Genomic DNA, 10,325 nt, shown 5'->3' with positions numbered 1-10,325 from the left:
ATATTTTCCCTTTTTCCCCTTTAATTTTTTTTTTCTTTCTTAACAAGAAAATCTGCTGGGTCCCTGGCAGCCGCCGCTGCCCCTTTGATGTTTTGGTACGCCGTGCGCATGCGCCTCCCATTAGAATTACCGCACTGGGCAGACTAAGTTGGATCTCCTCTCTTCGGCGAAACCTCAATCCCGGCAAAAACTAAAGGGATGTGGAGAGTCCGGGAAAGGGGCTACTTTGGGATTTGGTCATTCCCCTTAATAATCGCCGCTGTCTGTGCGCAGAGGTAAGTGTGCCCCGCGTTTTTCTTCTCCCTTTCCCACTTTGAAGGGCTCTGCCTGCATACCTCTGTGAGCAGGGATCTGTAGTATGGATTAGATAGAAGCCTAAAACGCCGCGCCTGCTGCCTTACTGATGCCTGTTATTGTCTTTCCTTTCTTTAGTGCCAATGACCCTAGTAATATGTCGCTGGTTAAAGAGACGGTGGATAGACTCCTGAAAGGCTATGATATTCGTCTGAGACCAGATTTTGGAGGTAATGGGGTTGCCTTGGAAATAAGCAGCTATTGCCTAAGCAGTCTCTCCAGCTTTATGTGCACCGTCTTCCCTTCCCTCTCTCTTTTGTGGGGACATGTGGTGAACGGATTTGTGTCTCATTGTTACCGTGTCGAGGAACTGATCCAAAGTTGAGTAGGTTTGTTACTATCCAGCACTTGGGGGGGGGGGGGGGTCTTTCAGTGGAGTGCTCTAAGCATGTATTGGTGACTGCTGTCCTTGCACTTCACTGTTATAAATCCTCTGCTTCTCCATCTTTGCTCCTTGAAATACAAACCTCCTAAGTTCAGTTGTGTGATGTGTTGAGAGAGGTCATCCTGGACATTTCTGGGCACAAGATGTGCAGACAATTGGCTGAGTAGTGGAATTAACCCTCTAAGCCTGCCTACTTTTACAGAGTTCTGGTTCTGGTTTAAAGTGGCCCGGATCCAGTCCGGGAAGCTTCAGACCATGGGATGGGGGCAGTACTGTAGGAGAGAGCTGGAAAAGGGCAGGAGGGTGCCGCATTGTAGGGCATGAGAGCAGGGCAGAAAAAAAATGACCCGGGACATCTATTTATTGCTACATTTTAGAGGTGCTGATATGTCCATTTGATTTTGGTTCAGACTCTTAGAAACCTCTCTTAAAACCGGCTCACTGAAGGACAGTGAGAAAGAATGAAGAGGGAGGGGTTTCGGGACAGTCTACAGAATCCACTTGAGTTCAGAGGATACTATGCTTTCCTGAGTTGTGTGTGTTCTCATGCTGATACACTTACTCATACCAATAGAAATGGAATCCCTCCCCTAGCCGAACACGTGTGTGCATGTTCAATAGAGCATTTCCTGGAGAAACACCTGCCACTCTTTAAAAATGACCAGGGGATTGAAGAGTTTGAGGATGAACAGTGGGGATGGATTGGGTAAGGGTGCCCCAAGCATTGGGACAACTTTTGCTCCAAGTGAAGTTCTGAGAAATCATGTGACCAGCCATCTTGGTTTGCAGGTCCCCCTGTGGCTGTGGGAATGAACATTGACATCGCCAGCATTGATATGGTTTCCGAAGTGAATATGGTGAGTATTGAAGTTTATGGCCGTGTCTCTGCAGACCTTCCTCTGGGGAGAGGAGGAAAAATAAGCTAGCCTGAGTGTGGTGGTGGTGGTAATGGTGTGTGTGTGTGTGTGTGTGTGTGTGTGTGTGTGTAGGCAGAGCAAAGACCAGGAATTTTGCTTTGGAAGCTCATGATGTTTGAAGTTTCAGCACTGACTCTTTCTGGCTGGTAATGATTTTTCTAATCTTATTCTGATACTTTAGACTTGGCATAGAGTGAGTAAAATGCATTTCATATGCAAAATGGAGCCGTATACTGGAAGTCACCCCCCCCCTTTGCCAAAGTTCAAGAAGAAACAGAAATCATCGTGTCATTTCCTAAATTCGGTGGGGGTGGGATCTGGGGGGGCGGGAGAGGAGTGGTGGGTTTCTTCATTTCCAAAGAATATAACCCAGACAGCTATCAAAGAGGCTGAATACGTGACCTGACACTGATTCCCACTTGTTGCTTGCGGAACTGTTTTTTGACAGCTGATGGCAAGGTTTTTTCTCCACACATACTCAGTTGATCCCAGCCTCCCTTAATCCTATCTGCCTACCCAAATAAGTAAAATAAAAATTGCCCACCATCTTTGTAGACGATAAGCTCATTCCACTCGCCAACTCCAGTTATTTCTGCAGTGTTATTTACTGCATTCCAAAGCATGTACAGTATACAGACAACAGCACAATTTGGGTAGCTACCTTCATGGATTTGGGGCAAATGTAAAGTGAAACAACTGGGTGTTCCTGACTGGGAATCACTTGTGGGGGGTTTGCGTCGTGCGGGAGCGCCCCCTGCTGTCCATGTTGGAGCACTGCAGTCACGCAAGACAAGGACTTGCATCCCTGTTACCCCCACTTTCCTGGGCTATCTCCAGTGATTTTCTACTCTGATTTTGGAGTTCACCCCTTTGGAAAAATCCCTAATCTTGGAATGTAAGGTTTCGGTGTTACTCTAAATCCTGATAGCAGAGTACGTTCCATAAGATTGTGTTGTGTCGTGATTTTGCCTAAAAATGGGAGGCCCTATGAAGGAGGGAATCGTGTATAAGGTTTTGTTAAAAATAAACAAAAAGTAAAATAAACCACTTGGAGACTGGCCATCAGGAATTGAAAGATAGGTTACTTATTGATTGATTAAATAGATACAGTGTGTGTCAGTGGTTTTCTTTCAATAGTACTCAAGTTTTCATATTCCCAGAATTCAAATAGGAATCAGCTTAGTCTCTAACCACTGCTCAGCAAAGGGTGATAATCCTGAGGTATCCCCAAGTAATAGACATGTTAGGGCTTCTTTAGGGAATTATTCAGCTCTTAAGGGATAGCTTTGTTATATGTATTTTCTCATATTCTAATAATTAAGAACAAGATTATATATACAATATAAAGATCACAAATTTCTCAAACATTATAAAACTATCCTGTCGGGTAACATTTAACATGTGACATTTTTCTTTCTTGGAAAACTGCTCCATTTCTTAGCTTGGCAAATATTCATTTTGTGTGGCTGTTTTGATCTTTATGAATTTATATTATAAATTTTACCAAGAGAAATATCTTAATACCTCTAATGGGAGTATATCCAAAGTCCTATGTGCATGAATCAAAATTATGCTATAAAGACAAAATTGTGTAGAATTTGGGTACTGTTTTGTGTGTCCTGCATGTAATTGCTGTGGATGTCTTTGTTCTGCATTTTCATTCACTTTTGCTCTTTTATATTCCAAATATTACTGCTTTTCTCTTTAGAGTATCATACAAATAGGATTTTATGGAGAAATTTATAAATAATTAGATTGCAAGGAGACAATAACAAAATGACTGGAAGTTTCTACAGGTTGTTATTAAGAACTCATAATGTATCATATCTTCAGACTATTTTGAGTAGTAGGATTTCCTTTTTCTTTCCTTCCTGTTTTTTTTCTTTTCATCTCTTATCTTCATGTAACATTTTGGGAAGATACCCTGAGGTGGATGCAATGCCAGGATCTGCTAGTCAAAATATAAACCTAGCTAAGGCAAGGTGTTATTTCTTAAAGCTATTTACTGTTGCAGAAAAATCATGGGATGCTGAAGTGCAAAAACAAATGTCAGGTGGTAAATAGGACAGTGTTGCAGCATTAGTGCTTAAAACCAAGTGTTAAGTCCATACATAATTCCTTTCTTATCTGAATGCTAACACATGTGGACGTGATGTCCAGACCTATTTTTACGTGTTGAATAATTAACACATTTTGACTGGCAATCTTGGTGGCTTTCAATAATCCCTCACAGAAAAATTCTGTGATATATGTTAATATTTTTTAAAGTATGATTACTGAGTGAGTCAAGAGTTGGGAAATTCACTGTTGTCTAAATAAAATAGAAAATGCAGGACATATTTGGGGTCAGGGTCATTTGACTAGATTTAGTTCCGAAAGAATTGTTGACTGCTTAAGCAAAACCTAAAAGTTGATTCACACATGTTTCTGCCTCATTGTATTTTGTGTTTCGCACTCTGGAAATAGTAACTTCCTTTTATTGTAACAAGCCTCTTTTTTTGAAGAATGGTAGGCCCTAGCCTGTGTAAGTTGTCTTCTGTATTAAGAGGAAAGAAACTTGAGTCATTGTGGTACTCCCAGTAAATAATAGTGGTGGAAAGACCATGAATGGAATCTAGTCTTAAGAACTATTTCTGCTTAGTCATCATGAGGGTAGTCATGGTCAGTAGGAACTCAATTTTCCCAGCTATTATAAGGGAGGAATAGGTCTTTTTTACCTATCTCCAGTAACTACCAGATTTAATAAATGTATACACGTGAAAGTGTTGGTATTCTATAAACATAACCTAATACTGAAAACTTGGTATCAAACTCGCATTCAATAGTCTCTCTCTACCCGGCTTTATTTCGGAGGGTAATTTACAATCCGAAGTATCAGGTTCTCGGGTTCCTTCTGTTTAAAATGAAAGGAAGAGGGCTGGAGATAGAACACAGCAGGTAAGCCCCTAGCCTTGCATGCAGCTGACCTGGGCTCGTCCAGGTAATCCTTGTGCACAGTCAGTAGTAAGTTTTGAGCATGCTGGATATGGCCCCAAAATAAAACCCCTAAAAATGTTTTTAAGAAGTAAAATGTGAGAAATCTGTGTCAGTTGAATTCCTGCTCAATAGTTTGTTTTATGATAAGATTTCTCTGGTTACAAAGAAGTTTCAGGTAAATTAGTGAATCTAGCATAAATGTTAAGAAGTTCCAAATCCCTTTCTTGCATGTATCACGTGTTCTTACATCAGATTGATGATGGTCTCTGGGCCATGTGGCTCAGGTAACGTTTGGCTCAGTGGAACACCTTTGGAAGAATGAGACATCGCTTAGAATGCTCTTCTTGAGCAGAAAGCTTGGCTTTGGTATGAAATATTTTTGGATGTCTTGGTTACATTGGCAGAAATGTTTTTGTTAAGATTCTTTGATGAACAGTACGTTTTAAGATCCAAAATTGGCTCTGAAGATTATGGACTAAAATAGATTTTTCTTCATTTAAATAAAATTCTTCTCCATCTTGAAACAACACGCTTGCCAACCAAAGAGTGAAGCAATATTTCACTTTTGAGGAAAGAATTCTAGTAAACACATGCAGAAATTACCTTTTTTATGGAATGGTGAATGGAGGAAAATGCTGCTTAAAATTTTTTTAAAAACCCAGATGTTTCTTGTATCACCAGCTGCACAGTTTAAAATTCAGCTCAACACACTTATTTAGCAGCTACTATGATTCGGCCAGATGTTGGACATTAGGGACAGAGCAGTGAACAAGGTGACACTCCCTAGTCTCATGAAACTTCTTACCAGGATGTTCACTGTTCTTAATTCTACTGCAGGTTGCTACTCTACTTCTAGTAAGTATAATCCCATCTTTTTCCCAGATTTTTTTTTTTCTGAGCAGCCAGTTGAGTATCTAGTACCATGTACTCCCATAGGTTCATTTGTGACTTGACTTTCCCATTCATTACTTGATTTTTCAAATCACTCTGTAAGTTACATATTAAATGTCTTCCCGGATCCTGCTAATAAAATTTGTGTTAACAAGATTAGAGCCTCTCTCCACACGTGAGTTTGCTCTAGATACAATGGCTAGTTAATAGTTGACTCCCAGTTAATTTCCAAGCAGTAGGTGAATTTTATGTTGTCATAGCAATAATTGGTTTTTATTCACTACGGAAACATCACAGAGTGAGATACCTCAAAGCATTCACTGTTCTGTCAACCAGTGTGGGGAGAATGACTATAAAATCAATATAGAATTGTAAGTGCTTTGAAAGAGGGCATATTAAGAATGTTGAATTCTGGGATAGTTTATAGCAATTAATCAGTAAAAATGATGATTTAATGTCTGAATAGATGCTTCAAGCAGAAAAATATAGGATAGAATGACTCAGGGAGAAACAAAATGCCAAAAATTTGCTTTAAATGGCTGGAGTTGAGTTTACAAGTGAGGAAATGTTAAGATTTTATCAATAAAATCATATTTAGTTATCAAATATAAAGACCATATTTTTCATTTGCTGATAATTTAAAGTTTGTTCCAGAGGCTCTAGGGACCCATTAAAAGATAATGGTAGGATGCACACATAAAGGTATTTTACTTTTTGAAGATGCTTCTGATATAGGAAATGAGTTGAAGTAGATAGAAGACGTGAGGCCAAGAGAGGAGATGAAAACTCACTGCAGAAATCCAGGAAGGATCAGTGAACTAAGACAGGGATGGAAAAAGTAGAGATAAATAGTCAGGACATTTATAAGATGAAGCTTGAAAACTCACTGCAGAAATCCAGGAAGGATCAGTGAACTAAGACATGGAAAAAGTGGAGCTAAATAATCAGGATATTTATAAGATGAAGACTTAGGAGACTTGCTGAATCCCAAGATTTGAGTGGTATCATTTATTAATACAGACAATGTGGGAAGGGCAGCTAAATGCAAACGGTGGGGTGGGCTGGGGAGATGAAACTTGTTAGGTACACAATGAGCTCAATTTGGGAAAGGTTGACTTTTCTGTACAGATGTCATCTCAAGTGAAGATAACCAATAGCTAGTCAGAAAATACAGGTCTCTAACCAAAGAAGAGTCTTGGCTATGCCTAGAGGCATGCACTCGGACACTGCCATAGTATAAGTGGGACTTATCACTCTGTGAATGCACAGAATTAAAAAGAGAAAGAGAACAGCTAAAAATGGGAATTTGAATTGAAGTTGTGGAAGACTGAGAAGGAAGCTACAAAGGAGATTAATAACCACAGAGAAAGGGGAGTACCTGCAGATAATAATGTCTGACTAGCTTCGAGGAGAAAGAATTTTTTAAAGAAGAAATGGTCAGCTGTGTTAGATGCCATAATGAAGACTTGAAATCAGTTTGAAATTTCCCCAATGTAGTATTGGGGCCTGCTTGCCTGCTTATTGAAATACAGCAACAAAATACCAGGTTCTTGACATGCAAAGCGAATGCTCTACTGCCGAGCTACATACCCAGCCCCTAGAACTTTTAGTAATTGAAGGATATACCCTTGAGAAGTTCAGATCTGAGAGAAATTCTGGACAGAACAATCCCTAAAAGGAGTCATACAATTTGGAGACTAACCCTTAGAAAAAGGAATGTGTTCCATAAGCAAAGCAGAACAAGGAGGTGGATTGATAAAACAGAAAATGGAAATCCTGTCTCTGTGACATAGGGCACACTTTTTGTGGAGATCAGAAGAGGCTGAAATTGGCCATTGGAGGGAATTGGGTGTGTGAGGAGACAAAGGGACAAAGAAGGGAATTCAAGAAGCATGTCTCTTGGTGAGGAGGTTGTGCACATATTGAACATAGGCAGGCTTACTTCAGAACAAATGATGCTTGGAAATTCTCCTACCCAATTTCAGCAAGCTTTTAAATTTTCCTTCGCCTCGTCTTCCCCATTCTTCTCTATACTCCACCTGCTCTTGTTATGTCCCAACATTTTCCACCATTCGCATCGGGTTCTTATTGGCTCTTGCTTATTGACTCCTTAATTTGATAAGTCCCATGTTGATGTACATTATCTCCTTCAAAAACATCTGAGTGGTCTCTGCCTGTCTGTTTACCTAAAGAAGTCTGAGTCTTGGAGATGTTAAATGGCTTCTTCAGTCACCCAGCTAGCAAAGGATTGACTAAACATGCCTTAATCTTATTTAAACCAATCTGTTATACTGCATTGTAACCTGTAAATGTAGCTTTATCTCCTTTTGAAAACCTATTTTCAGGGTCATGATAGCTTAAGTGATAGAGCACATGGCTAGTATGTGTAAGACCCTGAGTTTAATCCCTGTCATCACCCAGGGGTGTGTGTGTGTGCGTGTGTGTGTGTGTGTGTGTGTGTGTGTGTGTGTGTGTGTGTGGTGTAGGACCTGTACAAACAAGTAAAGAAAAAACATGCTTCCATTTTTTGAGAACCCTATTTGGTGGCAGTATTTTTATTCCTGTGCGGGGTCTTGTGTAACAGTGAAGTTATAAAAATTAGTTACTCCTCACTCTTCTCACCTTGAAAAAATACGGTAATTTTCTTAAAATTATGTTTTTCAAGTAGTTTCTTTATTTAGTGAGAATTAAGTTTTAGCCATTTATTTTTTGTCCTTGAGAAACCTATTCTTTCCATGGCATCTGTTAAGCCAGTTCAAACCAAGAAATAAAAGAATTATGCATGATCTTGAAAAGTCAAAGATTTGTAATCTCATCATGCTTTTTACTCTGAATGGGTACGATGTTTTTACTTGTAACAATATTGTTGTCCAGCAGAACTATAAACTGGTTTTATGCTGTAACCGTTGTGTGAGTAAAGCATCTTTTCCCCTTCTCTGTTAGTGTCAAGACTGCCATTGCAATTGAACTTTTGCCTAAGAGCATTTTTTCTGGGCAGGCGTTTGGGGTGGGCAGTGGTGTTGGGGCACATCCAGGGTTGTTCCGGGGATGTTTCCTGGTTCTGTGCTCAAGTAGTAACCCCTACCAGTGCTCAGACAATGACCATATGCATGGCTGGAGATTGAATCAGAGTTAACTGTACTGCAAATCAAGTGCCCTACCCTTTGTTATTTCTCTGTCTCACCCAAAGAGAACTTATTTGTATGAGTTCTACAAATATGCCATTCAATGTGGTTGATTATTTTTTTTGTACTGTATCTCAAGTCATATACACGAGACCATCTATTTTAAACAACTGTGTCTCATGATATGGCCAATTTACAAATCGTCTGTTTTGCCTCACTATTAAGGTAAGCCCTTTGCTGTCGTTTTCAAGGTAGGCTCCCCTAAAAATGTGTCTGTAACTTGAACTAAAGAACTGACTACAGGCCTACTATGAGAAAGTCAGCCTAGGATTATCTCAAGTTTTTTTTTTTGTTCTAAAAGTGCATTGTATGTGCTTCAGGGAATTCCCTAGCCACTTACCCAAATGATTCAGCGGGCATGGTCTATACAAGTGCCAGTCAAATGCCAGTGAGAGAAAGTGCTTTTCTTTGGGAAGAGTGCTATTGAAGGCAGGACCACGACTTACCCGGTGATCACTCTATAGCGGAGTTCTTAACCTTGGCACTCTTAGCATTTGGGGAATAAAATTTTTTTTGTTATAAAGGGGCTGCCATGTGCATTCCAAGATGCTGAACAATACTCTTTACTTACATGATGCCAGATAGCCCCCACCAGTTGCGAAAACCAAAATCGTCTCCAAAAGTTGGCAAATGTGCCCTGAAGTTGAAATAGTATCCAGTAGAGAACCACTAGTGAATAGAATAGTGTGCTTTCCTCTCTAAGCAGTGAGATGAAAAACCATATTCTCACCGAGGATGGATTGTACGTATAATTGCCACTTCATTTATGTTTGGTGGTGTTTCATTGTGAAAGAAACCTATTTTAAAATATCCCTGCTTCTCAGATTATGTTAGAGAAGGGGGAGTGTTACCCGCTGTGGGAAAGACATCTACATTTTCATATCATAAGGAATTTTTACAGTCTTGGGTTTTCTTACGTGGAATACACACTTTCACTGCCACCAGTGCAAACTACTGTGTTATTTTTACACGCCAGTTCATAATCCGGCAAACAAATGGAAACAAGAGTGTGTCAACATTTTACATTTTGTTCAGTGTATTTTAAAAGAATTTTAATGCATTTCATAAAATATTGCTTATAAACTCAGTAGTGGATTGTTTGAAAAGGAACATATTACTTGCATATCATTAATAATAATATAAAGGTATATCAAATATAAAACTGAATCCAAATTTCATACAATTGGAAACTTTATATTCATTTTATGCAAAAATTATATATCCGTTTTATGCAAAATTTTTATGCAAAAATGGATATGCACAGATACCCTTTCACTCTAATATTGTGATATATTCAGGTTTTCCAAAATCAATTTATATTCTTATATGTGGCAAAAGATACTTTAAAACAGATGGTTCAAAAAGAAATTTAAAAAGTAGATGGGGAGTGCTGGAGAGTTAGTGACTGGGGAGCTATCTGATAGAACCCAACAATCTGGGTTCTATCCCCAAGCACCATCAGGAGTGATCCCTGAGCGCTGAGCCATGAGTAAGTCCTAAGCACTGTTGGGTTTGGCCTAAAACCAAAAAATAAACAATAGATGGTTATAAATTTTCAAAATACAGAATGTATTATGTGTTGCTTTCAGTCGTGCATTTTACTTGCAGTGCGCCTGT

General features: G+C 39.3%; 1 protein-coding gene across 2 annotated transcripts in view; it reads left to right on the top strand.

Annotated features, from left to right (window-relative positions):
- Position 1: 1 nt before the first annotated feature.
- GABRB2 (gamma-aminobutyric acid type A receptor subunit beta2) overlaps positions 2 to 10,325 on the top strand; it is a 187,182-nt gene continuing 176,858 nt past the window's right edge. The window contains exons 1-3 of one of the 2 annotated variants that reach the window (XM_056133082.1): positions 2 to 275; positions 433 to 524; positions 1,529 to 1,596. In XM_056133082.1, the coding sequence (XP_055989057.1) occupies positions 199 to 275; positions 433 to 524; positions 1,529 to 1,596 (237 nt within the window). In that variant the 5' untranslated portion in view covers positions 2 to 198. The remainder of the gene's footprint in view (positions 276 to 432; positions 525 to 1,528; positions 1,597 to 10,325) is intronic. The other variant, XM_056133084.1, reaches the window with a different exon arrangement.

The sequence above is a fragment of the Sorex fumeus genome, unplaced genomic scaffold, assembly GCF_029834395.1.
Source record: "Sorex fumeus unplaced genomic scaffold, SorFum_2.1 ptg000097l, whole genome shotgun sequence".
In the NCBI taxonomy this organism is placed as follows: domain Eukaryota; kingdom Metazoa; phylum Chordata; class Mammalia; order Eulipotyphla; family Soricidae; genus Sorex; species Sorex fumeus.
The sequence above is the reverse complement of the archived record's forward strand: the minus strand, read 5'-3'. Positions and strand labels throughout refer to the sequence as shown.